Here is a 20,912-nt window from a genome sequence, read left to right on the forward strand (position 1 = left end):
TACAGAAAACATGTCAATAATGTCACTTATGTAACTTACAAAACAAAACACCGGTCTCAAACACTGGTCTCCTGGTTAAAAGTCCTGTGTTTGTTGGAGCCACCCGCCACAAGCGCTCTTTCTCACTTTTTATTCTACGTTACTAGCTCTGAGCGTAGCATATTTACGCGGAAGCGTTTACATTGCAGTCAGTACATACTACATGGCGTACAAATGGCACGCCAAAAGTGAGAAAGGCATTTTATAGTATGCTAAATGCCTTGCGAATTATCGTGTCACTCATACGCCTTTTTGTGCGACCGGGCTGAGGAAACAGCTAGTTTGGCACACAAAGGCTGCTGTCCAGCACCTCTAAAGCGGCCTCTAAATTCTGGTTTTGTGGAGGTTATATGCAGGACTATATCTTGGCCAGAAGCAGTAACTTCTAGGACAGAGCAAGGCTGTTTCCACAGCCTTTATGCTAACCAGGTGCTGGCTCTAGCTACATATTTACTGTACAGAGAATGGTTTTGATCTTCTCATCTAACTCGTAGACAGAAAGCAAATATGCGTATTTCCCAAAATGTCGAACTCTTCCGATAACTTGCCATGTTGTAAGTGTGATAATGCACTCTGAGGTGTCCCAATGTAGAAAATAATGGTCTCTTCCTCTTCCATTATGATCATATATCAGGGCATCCAGTCATGCTTTATCACTTGCACAACTGAAGATCATGTATACAGTGTAAGAGAGATATTAATATAAAAGTGATAATTAAATGACAAAAGATGTGGAATAAGACAAACTGTTTATTAAGAACTGATCCTGTAGAAAAAAAATCCAAAAATAGCAAATCTTACAAAGTAGTCATCAAAATATTTACTTTCTTTTAAAACCAAAAAGCTTCTGGAGGGCATAAAAGTACAAAAACAAGACGCTAGAGTTGACAGTTTGTTCATTATCAGCAATGTGTCCAATCAATGCCCTCGAGCAAGGCGGTCTATCGGTAGGAGCCTCAGCTGAATGAATGAAACATCAATAAAACACACATCCGTATCTATAAAACATCTGCTAGAAATGCTCTGAGAACTCTGGATAACACATGTGATCACTGTTATGACATAGTCATTACAAAGGAAAGTCAACACTTAATGTGCTTCCTCCCACTTCCTCAATGGAAATTTCAGTACCTTGCCAGTTCTTGAGCGTTTCAGCACGGTTATTGCTTTCACTCTCAACTATGGCTAACATGTATGTACTCTGCTGAAAAAAATCAATAAAACAGTACAATATGTAAGAATCCTTTACAAAGCAATAAAAAGAGTAAACCCTAAGCCATTTTTTTTCTGCTGTACTTTCAAATCCATAACATCCATTTTCTTGTTTTTTCAAGATCAAACAATTAATATTTTACAGTATGTTCACAGTGAATCCAACTTCACCTGAGAAAGACAAAGAAAGAAAGTAGTACATTCGATTCTGCGGAAATCTAACTTTGGCTTGGAAACCATCAGCATGTCGTTGGTCATCTTTACAACCTAAGGCACGTTTTTTCCCCATACTTAGCCCCCACTCCCTCGCCGCGCAGCTTGCACATTAGTAAAGTTGTTCCGTACCCGAGTACACTTGCATCGTCATCCACATTTATTTGTTTGTATTGAGATCAGCTGTTCTAGTGGTGGAGCATCGTGAAACACTTCATTCAACAAAAACAAAATAAAACTCACCAAAACCATCGTCGTTAGTCTTTCCAACAATCACCAACTCTGGTTTGGTCAAAATAAACCCTTATTTCACTGAGTATAATGGGAAAATATGCCGGTATACACTGTCCCTTCCAAGCCCCCAGGAAGTCACGTGATGCATTGGGCCCAAAAATACTTTTTCCCATAGACTTACATTGGGAAAGAGACGTCTGTAACTCAGCGGATAATTTTTTTTTAGGTGAATTAACTCCCCAGTACGAACACTCTAATAGCCCTTATTTAAAGAAATTAAGTTTTTAAAGTTGTAAAACGCACTAATAGCCGAATCCAAAGTCATTTCCCTTCCTCCGTTCATGTGAGTGAGACTCAGACTGAGGCTGGAGCGCAAGCCTGGGCGACGGGATGACGTTAGGACCAAGTCCTGTGACCGAGCGGATGCTACTCCGCCAATCATCTCGGACGCTACTCCGCCAAGATCCGGGTACTTTTCCAGACGGAAGTATAGCCATTTAGGCTTCATGCGCCAATGAGCAACTCTCATAGGAATTACCGGGGCCCAGCCTCCAATGCCGTATCCAGTTCTTCTAATGCATCAATGGTCTCTGCCCACCGAGCGGCTCTCATTCTTCAAAGGCAGACCATTAAGGTAGCTAAATAAAATAACAAACATCGCCCAACCCCATCGCCTCTATTGTTTATATTTTAAGGACCCTCTCGCCTGCCTTCCTGCTTTATCACCCACGGCGCATGCTGCGAGCATATAGAGATTTCGGAGGAGACCGGCGGCGTTGGAAAAAAAGCCTGCCCTTTCAAAACTACTCCCTGACTGCTAACGTTACTTGCGTTAAATAGCAGTCCAATTCCGTGTTTTGGTACGGTTGGCTTTTACACCTAAACCGTCGCCGAGTACGCATGAACAGTACTCCAGACCATGTTTTCAAGAGACTTGAGTACGGATCGTCGAACCGTGCCCGAATATGGTACGAAGCGTTCATACTAATCAAACGAACTGGAATTTGGGGTCAAGTGTACTCGGATCCGGGACCAGGTCCATGATGTGAAAGCACCCATATCAACTAGTCTTGAGTATGCACTAAGGTCCTGAACACCAACCATCAGTTAATCGCACCGATGGTGTTTTGAACAAGGCGTCCTTGATATAAATATTGAAAGGTTCTGCGTGGTCCATTTAATGTTTCAAATTTACCAAGAAATTAAATTTTATTAAAAAAATTTAGGAAAATGGTGTCTTTCCAGAATAATAATGGGAAGTAAAGACCAATGACAGCTTACCAAGCATTCTTGGTGATGTCTTTGCTAAAGAAAAAAACTAGTCCATATTGAATTATACCGCCTAGAAACATTGCCTTTGTCTAATTGTAGATTCCAACTGGCTGCCAATAATTTTTGCTCTTTTGCCCACTGATGTAATATACCAAGCAAATGCCCACTGAGCCTTACTGGGACCAGAATGGGTGAAGCAAAGGCTAAACAAGACCAACGTATTCCTCGGAGCTGCTTCTGTTTATTTATTGACACCAGAAAAGTCACTCCTTTTTAGTCACTTTGCCGAGTCGCTTTGATCCAGTCAGCCAACGTTGTGTAGTGGCCTTCGGAGGCCATGCCGTTGTTTGAGTACGGATTTTGCAGATTTTTAAGAGGCTGCATGTTGCCGCCAGCGTCTTGCCTCATTGGATCCATGTTGATGCCATTGCTCATAGCACGAGGAAGCAAGTTGGTGTACGTATTTTCTTGGCTTTCCCTCGGGGACTGCATGAGAGAAGCATGGGTCTCTTGCAGCATTGTGACCTGGGGCTCCTGCTTCAGCTGGAAGCCAGTCTGAGGCACTCCTCCCACCAGGCCCTTCAGAAAATCGTCCCCTTCCATTCCCCCTAGGAAGGAGAAAGAGCCCAACCCCTGTGAGCCCCCTCCAACTCCAGGTACTGACGCGTTAAAGTTGTTCTGGACTGGATTGAGGGTGTTGAAATTGGTCCACACAGTCTGGAGACCCTGGTTCTGGTTGCCTAGATGGTTCTGGGCCCGGGTCTCAGACTCAAGCTCTTCCCTCTGCATGTGGAAGAGCGGCTGGGTCTCTATCTGGTTCATTACAGGGGCCTGGGGGGCTGTGTCCAAGCACTGCAAGTCCCTCACGGAGAGCAGAGGGAGGGTGTTGTTCTCAAAGCCGCTGGGCACTACTCTGTGTTGGTAACCAGATCCACGGTTCGGCTGCTGTTGCCTGCTGCTATTAGGACGTGGGAGATTGCTCATGGCACCAGACTGGTTTATGGTGACCGTATCCATTGAGAGTGCTGGGTTGGGATTTGCGCCAGTCAACCATGATTGGCTGACTGCTGCATTAGCAGCCTGTGATGTCATCATTACATTTTGAGCGCCTGGTTGGTACTGCGTGTTGAACACAGCCGGTTGTTGTTGCTGCATGGAAGCTGTGTGCTGTGGTTGCCTCAGGTACATGTTGCCGAGGTCTGGAAAACATACAGTGACATTTAGTGTGATAGCAGGGTAATATGTAGGTGTGAATGGGGTAAACATTTTTACTAATAGATATAACCATTAAAGTTCCCCAGTTGATTACTGACATTAAGACAATTATTTTTAGTTTCTTATTTAATTTGCATACATGAAAAGCAATGTTTTTGCCCCTTTAAATCTAACGATTGCTATTTCAGAGAACCCAAAATTAAACCAGTTACCTTTCCGCATGTGACTCATGGTAGTCTGTGGCACTGCCTTTGGCCTGTTCATAGCAAAAGGACCACCTAAAGAAAGACCAGAACCCTTTGTTACAATGCATACATGTAACAGGACATGCTCATACATGCACATGTGGACATATCAGATGTGGTTTCACTGTATATACAGTACCATGACTCTTACCTGACAATGTTGATATCCTCATCAAGTGCTCTCGTCTGCGCTTTTTCTCATTGTAGCCGTAAGGATCTAAAGCAAAAACAAAATATTCACATATATCACTTGAATCCAACCCTGGACACTAGTATCGGACACAGAGGAATGGCGAGAGTTTGAGATAATAACAGAAAGAAGGTGATCACTGCGTACCTTTGTCATCGGGCAGATATCTGAAATCCATCGATTCACTGACTTCCTGGTCAGAAGGTCGGCGCAACTGCATGTGCACAGTGATCGACTCTGTTATGGAGGTGTTGTAGTAGGACGGAGTCTTAAAGACGATGGCTACTTGGCGATGAACATCGGCCTGGGAGAAGGAGCCTTTGGCCTCCCAGCCATCGTCGGAGAAGAATCGCACCTCAATGTCGTCTGGAGGAAAAGGGGGATGATGGGAAGATAGGAATGGAAACTGAGTGAACATGCAAAGAGATGGGCACTATGTCTCTGAGAAGCAAAATGGATTCATGGATTGAATGAAGTTGAATGGAGAGAAAATAGATGCAAGATATGAAAAACATACTGTACACTGTACAATGTGTAAAATAATAAAATGCTGATTAACTGATTGCAAAGGCCTACAGAACAATGATAGTACTAGGGCAGTGCCCGATTGCTTGGCACCCGGAAGTTCTGCTTGTAGCGCTGTTGAGAACCGCGGTATGGCTGCTTGTACCCGACAAGTGTGAAGCTGATTGGATGAACGGTTCTCAAGATATGCGAAGGACAGTCATATATACATGCACAGAGATTCTTTCCTTTATAGTTAGATGATGCTGCTACAGCGCCACCTATCGGCCAAATGGAACCAAATTTGCCATGGTCACTCAGACATCATATTTACACATGTCCACCAAATGTGGTCCCAATAGCACAAAGCGTTCCGGAGATATGACCTTTTTTTGTAATATAAGGCACAGCATTTGAGCTAACTTTGAGGGCCAGCTATAACTATAGCATTGTATGGAACATAAATAATCCAAAAAATTAAGATTTTTTTGGCTTGATCCAGAGATGTTCTGTACCAAATTTGGGAATGATTGCTCAAAATGTTTAGGAGGAGTAGCAAAAAAAACAAACTCAATTGGGCGTGGCTTATATAGATGGATTAGTCTGGACCAAGCCCCCAGGAAGAGCATCAGGCTTTGAAGCATAGTTTCATAGTGGCCTAATGGGGGTGCTACAACTTCCGAGTCCATCATGTGATGCCATTGGGCCCAAAAATACTTTTTCCCATAGACTTACATTGGGAAAGAGACGTAAATCGGTAAATCAACTTCCCAATATGAACACTTGAATAGCCCTTATTTAAATCATTAGGTCTTAAAGTTGTAAAACGCACTAATAGCTGAATCCAGAGCTATTTCCCTTTCTCCGTTCATGTGAATGAGACCCAGACCGATGGCTGGGAGGTAGGGTTAGTGCGCCTGCTCTATGGGCCCAATTGATGCAGAAGATCGCCGGAAGATCCGTGGTCTGGATCCACAAAATCCAGGCCTTTTATTTCTGAGACTTCAAAACGTAAAATTCATTGTCGTAGCGCCACCATCTGGCCAAATTGCACCACATTCAACACTGCACTCCCTTGAGTCCTGAGCAATACACCCGCCAAGTGTGAAGTAGATCGGATGAACAGTTCTCGAGATACATGAAGGACAGACAGACAGATTCCTGGATTTATAATTGGATGTACCTTTCTGTACTTTGTCACACAGTAAGAAGATCTCATCGCCGCCCTTGACGGTGCCACTGTTCCTGTTGACTCGACAGATCCTCAGCTCGGCTGTGTTCGGGGCCCCTGATGACGCAGAAACAAGTTGTAAACATGCAACACAACAAATCTAACAAGTCAGACTGCATTCTACGAGTGAGACAACATCTATATTCCCAGGCGTGATGATGTCACAATCTACCTTCACTTGATCTTGCTTTAGTGGCTCAGTGCAACACGTTCAACATTTGCCTCAGTTTAGAAAAAGACCACAGTTAGTTAAACGTTGAGGTCTCAGCAGGTTGAGTCACATGTCACACGACTGGTGTCAGAAGAGGAAGTGCTCCATGGTAACGGTGTTGTTTGAGGGTTAGTGTGAATAAAGAGCTTCCCCTTTCTCAATGTGTGTGAGGAACACTGAACTAGTTCACTTAAGTGCAACACTCAAAATAACATTGAAAGAATATCTACTGGACACACACACACAGGTGTTGCAACAAACACTTGCGTGCACAGCTGCAGGTACATACTGTACTCTATGTGCAACCACCGCTACTTGTGTAACTTCTCACTTCTTACATAATATTACATTATTTCAGTTAGTAGAACATTCATGCAATTGTCGGTAACGATTAGCAACAAATATTTGCAGCATTAATTACTGTTGTATCATCGACCACTATCAAACGAACCCTAAGGTGGACACGCCTAACCTCAGGCAGCTTGTTTTCCCGTAAGTACAATCATTAGTACAATGTCATTATGTTTTCGTCACTTGCGGTTCCTTAACGTGACGTCAGGGTGAACACACTTTGATGCAGCAGACAGAGCTCAGTGTCACTCACTGTTGTCGTAGATGGGGTTGGTGACGATGGGGTTTAGCTGTCGGGTGTAGTGGCCGTTCTCGTCCTGCAGGTAGACCTGGATACACAGGCGAACCACGTTCAGGTCGTACTCCTCTGTCTGCAGCAGCTGCTCACGTGGCACTGAGGTCACACAAACACATATACATAGGTGTCAGCATGAGGTGAGAGCAAACAATTCTCACTAAAGGTATTATTACCGACATGAGACAAACAACCAGCAATATAAGCAAAAGATCACTTATACCACCGCGCTTACTCTGATAAAGAAGGATGCAAGTATTATCTGCAAAATATACTTATAATGCACATATATGGCCCTTTTTATACTATTATATACTATATTACTGGATTATTATTGATGTATTAATGTGTCAGCATTTTGAGCAGTTTGAGGTGGAGCTAATTTGAACTATTATATATTACAGTTTAGAGGTATAAATCACAAGTTTCATCACGATACGATATTAGATTGATTCTTTGGACAACGACACAATAACAAACTCAGCACATGTTTTGTATGAACATTTTGATTTGTAAACTAACTAGTAACTAAATAAATGTAGTGGGGTAAAAAGTACAAAAAGTACAATATTTACCTCTGAATTGTAGTGGAGTAGATGTATTGAAATTTGTACTTAGGTACTGTAATTGAGTAAATATACTTAGTTACATTGTTGTCTGTCTCTGAGATTTCTGCAGACACACCAATTAAATGGAGGTTCATGGAACTTTGTTTGTGGTGCTTAAAACACTGGAAAATTACATTTGAAAAATTGCTATTTAAGGAACTTGTTTTCCCAGAAACAATGTTCTGGTTACTCTACAGGGCTGCAAAACTGTTAATTGCGCTGTATGTGGATCATCTCGTGTACGCAGCACATGTTGAAGTTCTGTTGAACTTTTCAAATGTAGCAGATATCTCATGATGACACCACATCAAACTATCTGCAAGGCCAGACGCCACTAAAAGTAAGCAGAAACATTGCTGTAATGTGGGTGTAATTGCATCATAATTAATATAATTACAGAATGATATAATAAACCAAATGTAGATAGAAGTCACATCTGTAGGCTGTCCCCCCAAAAACCTCAACTTTGGATCAACATTAACACGTCACAGATCAGCTTTTGCAGACGTCCACAGCCTACACTCTCATCTATATACATACACATACACACAAGCGTCACACATACCGCCCTCAGAGGCAACACACACAAACACACACACACACACACACCTCGCAGGGAGAGCTTCTTACTGAGAGACGCCCACACACACACACATACACACACACACACACACACCAGGCTTTCATATCTGCCTACTCCCTCTTCCTCCATCTCTCAATTTCTATCTTTCGCGCTCATTGCCGAGGCCATCCCCGCCTACAATCTGTCGCCACGCTGACGCTTGCCGACGTCACCTCAGGGTGGAAAGATGTGTATGCGTGAGCCTGTGTGTGTGAGTGTGTGTGTCTGCACAACGACAGAAGCAAGAGATGAGACTCACTGCACGAGTGACCATGAGGCCTCCTGACGTGTGTGAAAGTGGTGGGACAATAGTTAAATCTTAAACTTTGTTTTTTGAGTCCCTAATAATGTGAAAACACCTCAGTATACAACAGAAAACCAGTGCAGTTACACATAAGATGTAGGGAAACTCCTCATCCTTAATGTGACATGCTCAGCGTAAACAGCTAGCTAAGTATTTATCCTGCTCTGTCTCTGCATGCGCTGCTGGCACCAAGTCGTTATTACCCTCAAGGCTCAAGTCCAAGTGAAGTCAAAGGTCATCAGCACAGTTATAAATCTGACTGGACAGTCAAAAGTTAGCAAATATGTGACATGAGTCCCCAACTATGCAATTAACAAGCAGAGGAAAAAGGGCAAAACAACTGACTCTGAACGTCTTAGCTTTCCTCCGCCATATCTCCTTGAGCATTTTTAGTGAGAAATGATACAATAAACATGTCGACGCCAGACTAACGTTGGTCTGGTGTCGACATGAAGCTTCAAGTTTTGTTGAAAAAGAATCTGATATTTGATATCCGACTGAGCCAAAACATGTCAACTTTTATAACAATGATCTATGTTAGATGGTTTACGGCATTCAGACTGTCTGGTCTGCTTTATATCAACTGCAGTTTTGTTTAGATACAGCTGTACAGAAATAGTTTGACATGTTGGGATAGCAGAAGTTATCTCAGGGCACTTTTCATATAAAGCAGGACTAGACAGTGCACTTTATAATATTATTTACAGAGACCCAACAATTCCCACCATGAGGAAACACTTGAGCAACAGTGGTGAGGAAAAACTCCCTTTTAACAGGCAGAAACCTCGAGCAGAACCAGGCTCTACCTCAACCGGTTGGGTTGAGAGAGAAAGAGAGATGGGGAGACGCTTATTTGCGGCCCACAATACGATATTATCACGATACTTAAGTCACAATAAGATCTATTGCGATTTTAAACATTTCTTCAACTGCAAATTATGCAGTTTGTCAACATGTTATATCGAATAAGATACAGTCTTCACTCTGTTCATCTCAGAGTTTTCATTCACATGTCTCGAGGTCAGAGGTCAAGGGACCCCTCTGAAAATGGCCATGCCAGTTTTTCCTCACCAAACTTTACCGTAAATTTGGAGCCTTATTTAGCGTTCTAAATAACGTTCAATCAATCACCTACTGTAGTGAGCACTTAGTTCTTATTAGGGCTGGGCAATATGGCCAAAATCTTCAAGATACCGGTCATTTCACATCTTGACAACGATATACTGTATATCATGATATAGTATGTTTTCTGGTAGTTCAATAAATAAAATAGTCTATATGAATTTCTGTGTGAATTAAATACTTGACAAATGAAAAATACTGAATATTTTCTCATTTTAAGAACTTGAAATTATAGAGAAAAAATAAATAAATATAGGTCACGCCTATATTGCGATAGAGACGATCTAGACAAGTTTATATCGCTAGTTCTTATGAGTCCATAATTCAACGTAAATCATATTGAACTTTGGTCTGGAGTGCTGCCAAACAATTTTGTGGTGCTCAGGTGCTCAGTTTCTGAGAAAATATATATACAAAAATAATAATACAGAGTAATTTTGTCAACACTGCCTTATGGAACATACTATATAGCATGTTGTGGGTATGTTGCTCAACAACAACAACAACAACAACAACAACAACAGCAGCGACACAGTGACAATCAGCTTCTGGGGGCTGAACGGTCTCTGTAATTATGAAGTGATGCAGCGCTGCTCTACTCAAGATTCCTGTTTGGTCATCAGGTTTGTGTGTCGTAGGTGTCAGAGACTGACAGACACACAGTGGAGAAACCAGAAGGAGGGAGACTTGCTCGTGTATGAAAGCGGAACAGTTGTAGCAAATATTGGTGGAACATATAAACCTGGTCTATATGTGTGTGTGTGAGTGTTTGAAGGAAGCGGATGCTGGACAGACAGGTGCAGTGAAGTGGGTCAGATGTAGAAGTAGTGGTGGGTGAATGTGTGGTGGAAAGAAAACTGGGCATCGATGCCGCGTGACGCTGCAGCTGCAGAGGGACGATGTCATTGTTTGCGGTGCTGACGGGGGAAGTGACAGTGGAGGAAGGGGGTCGTGCGTGGGTGGCTGGGTGGGTGGACAGTAGGGTGCTGGGTGAGTGGTTAGTGTGACTGTGGGAGCAGAATGTGAGAGTGAGAAAGAAGGGGAGGCAGGTGCCAAGCCTCACCACAAACAGCGTCTCCACTGCATGACTCACAATTTCATCAAGCTTCATGACACGCATTACTCAGTTTGTGAGTCTTACTGAGACTCCAGAATATCATATTTTACAGCTCCATCATATACAGTATATACCATCACTATGTTTAACATGTTAGAGTTCAACACACAGGTCACTTTTCCTCTGAAATCTGTGTTTTAATCTGCGTTAAAGCACAAACATTATAGTGGATGGATATAAGCATAGTGTAAGTATTTTGGCAAATAATAGAAAAAGTAGGCCAATGGGAAAAAGCACGTCCAGTATGTTAATCCTTTTCACTTAAAGCTTGCAAAAGTACGCTAGACTTTTTAAATTATTCAACCGAAAAATTCAGCCAAGTGTTGCCGATTCTTTTCCAATGAAAGTAGCAGCGCTAGCTCCAAAAGTCCCTAAATCTAGAGAGAAAGTTGCCAAGTCGGCAAAACTGACAGGCCGTCCCTTCAGGCCTCCTATCTAAAGCCACTCCCCTAAAATTCAATCACTTGGACCCAAGCGGCATCCTCCGGTGCTGAGAAATGAAGCCAACGTGGAAGTGCCGAAAACTGCAGAGGGTTGCCGAGAGTCAGGCTGTGTTGTGCCAATATGGCGACGGCCGGAGCTACCCACTTTGAGCTTCACAACAGCTCTTCAGAAACCTCTGGGTGACGTCACGGACACTACGTCTTTATTTCATACAGTCTTTGTTTTGGCTGAATGAAATTATTAGACGAGCTTATTACATTCCTCCGACAGCCACAGATACCGGATGTTTTTCTTTTAACAAATATAACAAAACATTGTTGAAGAAGAGGATTACCAACCCCAGCTTTAAACAAAGACAAGCGGAGGAAGGACATAATCTTCTCACTGACAGAAAGCATTCAGATTTATGGAACTTGGAAATCACCAAACTTCTGCCGATATTACTCCACACTATTCTCCTCCGTGATCTATCATTTATCTACACTGATTATACTGAGACACAACAATTCATCTTTTGTTAAAGTAACACTGTTATAATAACCTCAGCTGCAGAGAGTTACAGCATTTTTCACATTATGTTCACAAATCGTGCGCCTGTGAAAACTCAAGACTTGTAATTGTGAAAACAAAATGGAAAGATGTCGAACTAGAATGTGTGCACACGTTATATCAACGGAACTTCTTTTGTGAAATGATATCTGATCTGACATCATTAAAATCTTACTGACCTTTATTTGAGCGTCTATGATATAAAACTAATCTATAGCCACACCTGTATCTGTAAATCATTTAATTCAACAACAAACACAGTCACACATGTGAAAACATTCACCAGGTGCATCACCGCCACCACCACAATGTGAACTGAGAAGACACAGTAATACAGAAACATGCTACTACGTCACACACACACGTACTATTCATCACTAACACAGGTGAGCTGAGCTTTCTGTTGTAATCTCATGAGGTCTCACACATACCGACGTAGCCCGAGCAACATTTCTCATGCATGACATGAGGTTTGTGTGTAAGTGTGTTGGGGTGTGAGGGGAGAACGAGGGGCTTTATCTCCCCCTGCGACAGGAAGCAGCTGAGTTTCACAGCAGAAGTGAGCTGAAGAGAGGGGAAGGTTTGAGCCATGTGAGAAAAAAAGGCAACCAGCCGCCCATCAAAAAGTCTCTGTACTAATAAATACATTTAATCTGCTGCCATGGCTACCTGCAATCTGACCAGTAACACCAACGATCATGCAACAGCAACGGCAACAGCAAAATATTCACTACATCCTACTAAATCGCAGGAATAAAACAATAAAATATCTTGACTGGCAGCAGTTAGGACATTTGCATAGTCTGAGACTGCTGCAAAAAAGTGTTTCAAGTCTTCAACTTCTATGACTTAAATTAGTTCCTTAACTGTAATACCAGCAGATAAGAGAATAGAGATGTGATCAAATATGGTGAAGCAGCTTAGTAGGTCACTAAAAATGTCAGCTATATATATTTATTTATATCACAAGTAAGCAACATGTATCACAGTTTCATATTTTTGTGAAGTCACTTGCTTTACCAGTCAGTCTGTGAGACTCTGCATGCACAGCTTCGGGCTTTACAGGATTTAAAGTGCAAGTGAAATATCAGGTATGAACTCTTTTGCAAACACGAGAGAGTAATTAGGGCTGTCAGAGTTAACGCGATAATAACACGTTAACGCAAATTAGTTTTAACGACACTAATTTCTTTGAGGCATTAACGCAATTTTTAGGATGTAGCTGTCTCTATGTCATACTCGCTTGTTGCTAGGAGGCTAAATAACGGTGAGGAAAAACTGGCATCGCCATTTTCAAAGCGGACCCTTGACCTCTGACCTCAAGATATGTGAATGAAAATGGGTTCTCTGGGTACCCACAAGTCTCCCCTTTACAGACATGCCCACTTTATGATAATCACATGTAGTTTGGGGCAAGTCATAGTCAAGTCAGCACACTGACACACTGACAGCAGTTGTTGCCTGTTGGACGTGAGTTTGCCATGTTATGATTTGAGCATATTTTTATGCTAAATGCAGTACCTGTGAGGGTTTCTGGACAATATTCGTCATTGTTTTGTGTTGTTAATTGATTTCCAATAATAAATATATACATACATTTGCAAAAAGCAAGCATATTTGCCCACTCCCATGTTGATAAGAGTATTAAATACTTCACAAATCTCCCTTTAAAGGTACATTTTGAACATATTCATTTGCGATTAATCGCGATTAAATATCAACTGATAGCCCTAAAAGTAATAAATCAAAGCATTGGAGCAAATTTAGGCAGATATCTGGTTAAATTCAAGCTGTTCCAGTCACCACCTTATTGCCACTCGCAAACATGCAAATACCAAACACCATCTAGAAGCATATATCTAAATCAAACCTGCTCATAAACCCTGCCTGCTTTTACAGAGCTGTAAAAATGCTCCATACCCTACTTTTATCATCATCTCTGAGAGAGCTGGGGAACCCCCTCGGTCCACCCTCCCCCTGTTAATGAATCCTGCATTCCCAGCTCTCACGTGGCGTCCTGCACTGTGCTGAATTGAGCAACTGTGACTAAGAATGGGGAAGTAGCTCAACGCCTGTTTGTACACGAGAAGCGATGTCTAGTCTGCGCCGGAGGACCGCAGAATGAAAAGCGCATTGAGGAAATGGCAACGACTGCAGACAGTGCGGTGGCAACAGAGCGGATTTTTGACTTGGTGTTAAGGAAAATCATCTCCGCTGCCTGAGAACTGGGTCAGTCGGCATTTGAAAACAATTCTATTGAATTGTTTTGAGCCCTGTTTAACAGTAACAGCAGCAGGAAAAGCAGCAGCAGCATCACCAGTAACCAACAGCAGCTCAGACCAACAGCAGCAGAACACCAAAATACAATGACAGACTTTACTCTGTCCACTAATAACTAGAGTCTGAATCATGTAGTAATGCACTGTTATTATTGCATGATATATTGGTATCAGCCTATACACTATAATAGCAGATATGCAACAATACATTTGAGTAAATCACTGTTCTACTGACTTTTATTCACATTTAAAAGCTCTTTGTTGTGTTTGTGCTTTTGTTTATTACGGTTTAAGTTAATATAATAAGTAAAAGAAGAGTCATGAAGTTTGTTGTTGACGTAACTAACTAACATCAACCTCCATAAACTACTAGTCATACCCGACCGAGTGAGTGTATCGAACTACGCTAGAGTGCATTTTATTGCTTACGAATTTTCATTTGTATGACTGAGATTGTGTTAATACTTCTTTTAAAAGGTACATATTCTAGCTTTAAAGTCAATTTACTTGAAGATTAAGATAAGATTTGCATTATTCTATCATTTTTAGCCACGTTATCGGCGTGTACAGCCTCGCGGAGCCGCTAGCATGGCTGTAGACTCTTATGGTACGAAGCGTTTTTGGACTCGAGGGATCGCCTCGCTTCCCAGCATTGGACGCTTGATGAGCTGCCACTAGACACTCGGCACCTGATTGGATGAACGATTTCACTCGTGGGTTGCTGCTCCCGGCTTTCAAACTGGAACCAACATGGCGGATCGTTTGGAAACTTTTTTCTCGTATATTACGAAAACAGTTCATCGAAATGTGAACATTATATAGGAGAAATAAGCCATGCGTTGCTAAATCTGTCTTCTTAATCTTAATTTTAGATCGACAACGGTTAGTTTAAAGGTTTCTCGGGACTAAACCTCAACTTTATGCAAATGAGGAGCGGGCGATGTGACGGTCCGTCTCTCGAAACGTTACGCTAGCAGAATGCTTTGCACGGCTGCTTACATAGACAACGAATTGGAAGCGTGGAAAGGACGGATCCTGTGGACATGTACCATTAGTCTAAATCTATGAAAAGACCAAAGTCTTAGTACGACTCTCAGTACTTTCCGTCCCCAAGCCCATTGGTTCCTACTGAAGATGTAGATCTTTAAAAACAGACCACAAATATATAATTGCTTTTTTCTTTTTTAAAGGCTCAGTAATTTCCTAAAATAGGTGGGCACTATAGCTTTTAGCAAATAGACATAGTAAATAAATAAATAGTGCATTTGTTGGGGACTATTTTCAGCTGTGGATTGATGCACATTTGGTGCTCCAGTGATTATTTCCAGCAGCAGCAGGAGGGTGAATGTGGGATTGACTCAAAGTAAACTACAGCAGCCATGTTGACAATTACAAAGGAAGGCGTCACCCAGGGCAACGTGTGACTCACTGATGTTTTTTTAATAGTTTTTGGACAACAATGGAGCTATATGGCACAAGTAGGATACATTCATTGTTGGTTTTGGTCCTTTTTTTGGAGATCTGTTGACAATAACTGACTTTTAACTGCAATATAGTTTTTCTTTAGGAGTTGTTTGTGTATGTCTCACAAGTGGGTTGAAACCACGGCTGTCAGTCGGTGTGATGACGGAGATGAAACGTGACATCAGAAGCAAGAAGACTCACCATTGAAGGGGTTGATCCCTCTGGTCATCCTCTGCACGATGGCTTCTTTCACTTCTCTCCTCCTCACACACTGGATGCCCAGATTCTGGAAACTGTGTGAATAATAAGACAACAGGAGCGTGAGAGAGTGACGGTGCTGCAACAAGCTGCTAAAAATAACCCCGAAAACACCACACCTGAATGAAGTCTGACGTCAAGAAAAGAATGCTGTTTTGCATGTGTGTAAAGGTCAAAGCTATCATGCAATTACTCCAACCCGTGTGACTTTACCACACAATAATGATGTTACGACGTTCAACCCGAATCTGTAGTAATTAGATTTATCTCCACAGAAGGGCTGAAATTAATCTGAATTTACTACACAAGTCCGTGAAGGGATTGCAAATTATACACACCAGAAGATACTGACTCATTCAAACTCTCACACACACATGCTCGAGTACACACACACACAACCGACACACTGCGAATATGGGTGATGTCACTCGGGGAATTCCCATATTGCCATCCTCATCACAGACATGGTTTGACAAATATGCTTTGTGTGTGCGAGTTTCTCCGTCTGTGTCTAAGAGGTCACCGATTTACACTCGATGCCTTCTGAAACCGTCAAGCGAAACATGAAATATTGTTAAAATAGAGAGCAAATTGATAATGTTGTGGTGTGTGTGTGTGTGTGTGTGTGTGCGCACCAGAGAGAGTGTGTTTCCTAATTTCGATGACGGCATGCTGATTAAGACTGAGACTGTGGCGATAATTACTCTGCTGACGACAGTGAGGTGTTGTTGGAACTCACGCGATCACTCTGCGGTCGGGACCAAACTCGGCCTCGTAGAATCCGTCTTTGCAGTCCTTCCCCACCAGGTCGTGTGGATGCGGTCGGTATGGCTCGTTCTTTGTCACCAAGTACACGCGCACTTTCCCTTTACCGCAGAAATTCAGGATCTGTGGGGGAAGAGGGTCATTAATAAGTGATGCAATCTTGTATGGAAATACACATGCAGAGGTGTAAAGAAGAGAGAAGGAGGAAGAAATATGAGGGGATTTTAAGGTGTCATATCATGTTCATTTTCAGGCTATATTTTGTGTTTCTACTAGAACATGTTTACATGCTTTAATGTTAAAAAAAACTTTATTTTCCTCATACTGTCTGTCTGAATATGCCTGTATTCACACTCTGAAACGCTCCTTTTCGGCTCATTACCACGGAATTGCGTTGCTAAGCAACAGCTTGGGTAAATGTTTACTTCCTGTCAGAAGATGTCATTCACTCAGGCTTCATCCGAAATCGCACACCATGCACTACATACTCAGTATGTGTAATATCTTTCAACATCCTTCTGTGTAAATAAACAGTAGTACGAGTATATTTTTGGACGCACTGAGCAGTAATTTACGTCGTCACTTCTTGAGAGCCTCCTTGCCGGTTGGTGACGTGTAACCACGGTAACCCCAGCCAACCTCATGTGACCAGAATTAGTTTGTGAGAATGAAAGTCTGAATTAATTTAAAATATATATTGCACCTAGCAAAGTGAAATCTTATACTAGTTATATTGATGCGTTATTAATGGTACAGAGCTGTCTGTCAATGTCTGTTATGGACGTTGTCGTCACTACCACATTGCATTGTGGGATATTTATGCTGCAGTAGTGTCAAGCGTTGCATACTGTAATATTTTACCGGAAATAGTATGTAATTTGCATACACTGCAACTGGAAATAGACTGGGACACATTTAGAATATTTCCTTTTAACACTATATATAGTGTACTGTTATTTGTGACATCACAAAATTACAGAAATCCTGAAGGCTTGTTTAAAGGCATAGTTTCTGAATACGGGCTGTGTGTATGTCTCCATGTTTCAATACTTTCAAAGTATTTATACAACATTTAAACCTGCTTTACAATAAAAAAGACATGAAAATCTCACTTTTTACAATATAGGACTTTTAAGTTCTAGCGACTGACCTGCAGACTGGGGTAGGTCCTGTTGTTGTCGGAGCTCTTCTCGCCGGGGATGCTTCCGGCTGAACGACCTTCACACTTGTACCTGAAGCGCATCCCCCTCTGCTTGGGCTGCTCGAAGATCTGGACCCCCGGCTCAGCCACTAGAGAGAGCACAGACGACGAACACAGTCAATGACGGGATGTGGAGAGGAAGATGGATTCAGATAACCAAACCATGAATACTTCCCCCAAGTTTTTTAAACATGGCTGCTAAACAGATTTTGGTAATTTTTGCTTGATTTCTGCTAAGTTATAGGATCAAACAGTCAATAGCCAGGATCAATAAGTCAAGCTAAGGTAACTTAGTTAATGAACATGTAATAACCGAGGAGGCGTTGAAATCACTTATCAAAAGACGTCTAGATGTTTAGGTCAAAACTGAGCAAAAAGCAGACACTTTGTCTTCTGTGAAAAATGACTATAAATCATTAATTCAAACCATAGACTGTATGTAAAGATGGATGACATGACAGGTCCCTAAAAGTGAAGCCAAAACATCTGGATCACCCCCTGGTGGCTGGCTGCAGTATAGGTCATAAAGACCACCCCCTCAATGTTAGCGGATGGGACATGGGCCAAACTAAAAGAGCAAAGTACACGTCAAATACATTTTTCCCAAAGATGTTTTCTGTCATTTTAGGTAGTTCTTATCACGCGGATGTATGTTAAAGTGTTAATTTTTTAGGAAGTTGAGACGCGTCGTCCATCTTTAAATACAGTCTGTTGCGCAAAATGTCAGAAAATAGCGACGAATGCCCATCACAACTTCCTAAAGCCTTTGTTTAACTGTTGATATTGTACTGTTGATATTGTGTTTCTCTCTTTGTATTTTGGAGATAAGCCTAAAGGTTTTGTATAAAAGTGATTTAAAATGTTCAATAATCCAATAAGCATGGACTTTAGTCTGCACATCTTGGTTAGAATTGAGCAGAATTTGTGTGTAAAGTGAACATTTTTAGAGGTTTTCAGACAAGTTGCTGACATAGAGTAGAACCAACGTTATATATATAACTTAGATGTCTATAAATCTGCATCAAATTTAGCACAATTACACATATAAGCGTCTTTTAAACTTGAAATCAGAGCTTGCTAAAAAGGCAAACCTCAGCCATTCTGCATTCAAAACAAGCAATGAAGTGATCAGTACTACTTTGACCCTTTTGCATGAAACAGAACCTCCCCCCACATGATGCCTGTGAGAGAGAGGAACTAAAACTGATCCGGGAAGTGTCTCTGTTCTTGCATGAATAGTGTTTCTTACAATGATTAAACAACACCAAAATGTGTTTTTATCGTGTGAGCCGTGTGTGTGTCAGCCACAAGCACTCTGACCAAAGTGCAGTGCTCACTCACACTCACACACACACACACACACACACACACACACACACACACACACACACCAACATGTTGCCAGTATAAAACAAGTCCTGTTACATTTCTGACTTCATTAAGATGTACGTTTGCCAAAAGAAGTGGCTGGGCCGTGTCCTGCCTTCCTCATTTTGCAGCTACTTCAGCAGAGGACGCTCCGAATACAGAACTGAGACATGATGTAGCTCACACACACACATATTATAGACATTTATAACACAATATATAAACTCATACCCCCAAGAAGATTACAAGAACTTCTGACTCTCACACACACATTCACACCAAAGTGTCTGAAACAAAAGCAATGCTTACCAATAAAACAAAATGAGGAAGTGAAAGACAGTGCAATGCATTCTCAGACACAGTTTTGACTTGTGGAGACAGGTTATTTTGACACAAAGAGGTATTAAAAATGTACTTACTCAGGTGTGCATCGTCCCCTAGCATGGAGGGCATAAGAACTGAGGAGGAGGGGAAAATGTGACATATAGGAAGAAATGAAGGAAAATGTGTGATGCAAATTTGATTTAAAACCATACTAAATATAATTGTGATAACATAACAAAATAATATTTCACTCAAAATGTTTTTTTAAGCTCATTCAATTCTGCTAAAACTGTTCTGTAATTACCGACACTTACTCTTACAACATTGTCAGTCATTGCAACAAGGAGGAAGTTGTTGAACAGTCTTATGATAAATAGTAACTTAAGAATAAATGTTGCTATCATAAATTTTAGGCTTAAGACATTTATATAAATACACTTACACTTGACTCACTACATGTTCTTGAACATTGCAGGCATAAATATTTAGTATTTATCTCATTCTACTTGTTAACATTATTATTATGATTATTATTATTATTATTAATAAGCAGTAAATGAAGGTGTTGCTACTCACCATCCATGATGCACACACTCTCACTCTCAGTGGTATCAATCACAGGTTATTGTCTCTTGGAGAACACCGAGCTGAATGAGTGACAGTGGACAGGAAAAGTAATATTTGTTAGAAGAGACTAGCTGGGGGAATTCCCCTACGTCACCGCCCCCTTCATCTGAACTGACCAATCAGAGGCCGCATGACTCACAGCAGAGTATATAGAGCGACAAGAGGACACTCCTCTTCACTCCTCTAAAACACCATCTTTTTATCTATCATTCTCCTTTAAAACATCTTTTTATCTATCATTCTCCTCTAAAACACCATCTTTTTATCTATCATTCTCTTTTAAACATCTTTTAATCCATCATTCTCTTATAAAACATTATCTTATCCATTATTCTCTTATAAAACATCTTTTTTATCCACCATTCTCTTTTAAACATTCTTATATCCATCATTCTCTAATAAAACATCATCTTTTTATCCATCATTTGCTTTTAAAACATCACTTTTTATCCATCATTCTCTTTAAAACATCATCTTTTTATTCATCATTCTCCTTTAAAACATCACTTTTTATCCACCATTCTCTTTAAAACATCTTTTTATCTATCATTCTCCTCTAAAACACCATCTTTTTATCTATCATTCTCTTTTAAACATCTTTTTATCCATCATTCTCTTATAAAATATCATCTTATCCATTATTCTCTT

At 41.2% G+C, this 20,912-nt stretch overlaps 1 protein-coding gene across 1 annotated transcript; it reads right to left on the reverse strand.

Annotated features, from left to right (window-relative positions):
* Positions 1 to 1,957: 1,957 nt before the first annotated feature.
* Positions 1,958 to 20,330, reverse strand: rel (v-rel avian reticuloendotheliosis viral oncogene homolog). Its single transcript, XM_037782871.1, has 11 exons — positions 20,214 to 20,330; positions 19,733 to 19,771; positions 17,895 to 18,034; positions 16,719 to 16,867; positions 15,923 to 16,014; positions 7,171 to 7,311; positions 6,308 to 6,412; positions 4,768 to 4,986; positions 4,582 to 4,647; positions 4,398 to 4,463; positions 1,958 to 4,169 (listed from the first exon to the last, which is right to left on the reverse strand). Exons 1-11 carry the CDS (start codon positions 20,218 to 20,220, stop codon positions 3,244 to 3,246), a joined length of 1,950 nt encoding a protein of 649 aa, XP_037638799.1. The 5' UTR covers positions 20,221 to 20,330; the 3' UTR covers positions 1,958 to 3,243.
* Positions 20,331 to 20,912: the final 582 nt, after the last annotated feature.

The sequence above is a fragment of the Sebastes umbrosus genome, chromosome 10 (assembly GCF_015220745.1).
Source record: "Sebastes umbrosus isolate fSebUmb1 chromosome 10, fSebUmb1.pri, whole genome shotgun sequence".
NCBI lineage: Eukaryota > Metazoa > Chordata > Actinopteri > Perciformes > Sebastidae > Sebastes > Sebastes umbrosus.

Excerpts from the sequence above, each read along its gene's own strand:
- rel (XM_037782871.1), bottom strand. Across the intron at positions 16,868-17,894 it reads GGACCTACCCCAGTCTGCAG|ATCCTGAATTTCTGCGGTAA; the intron begins GTCAGTCGCTAG and ends CTTCCCCCACAG. Across the intron at positions 16,015-16,718 it reads CCCGACCGCAGAGTGATCGC|TTTCCAGAATCTGGGCATCC; the intron begins GTGAGTTCCAAC and ends TTATTCACACAG.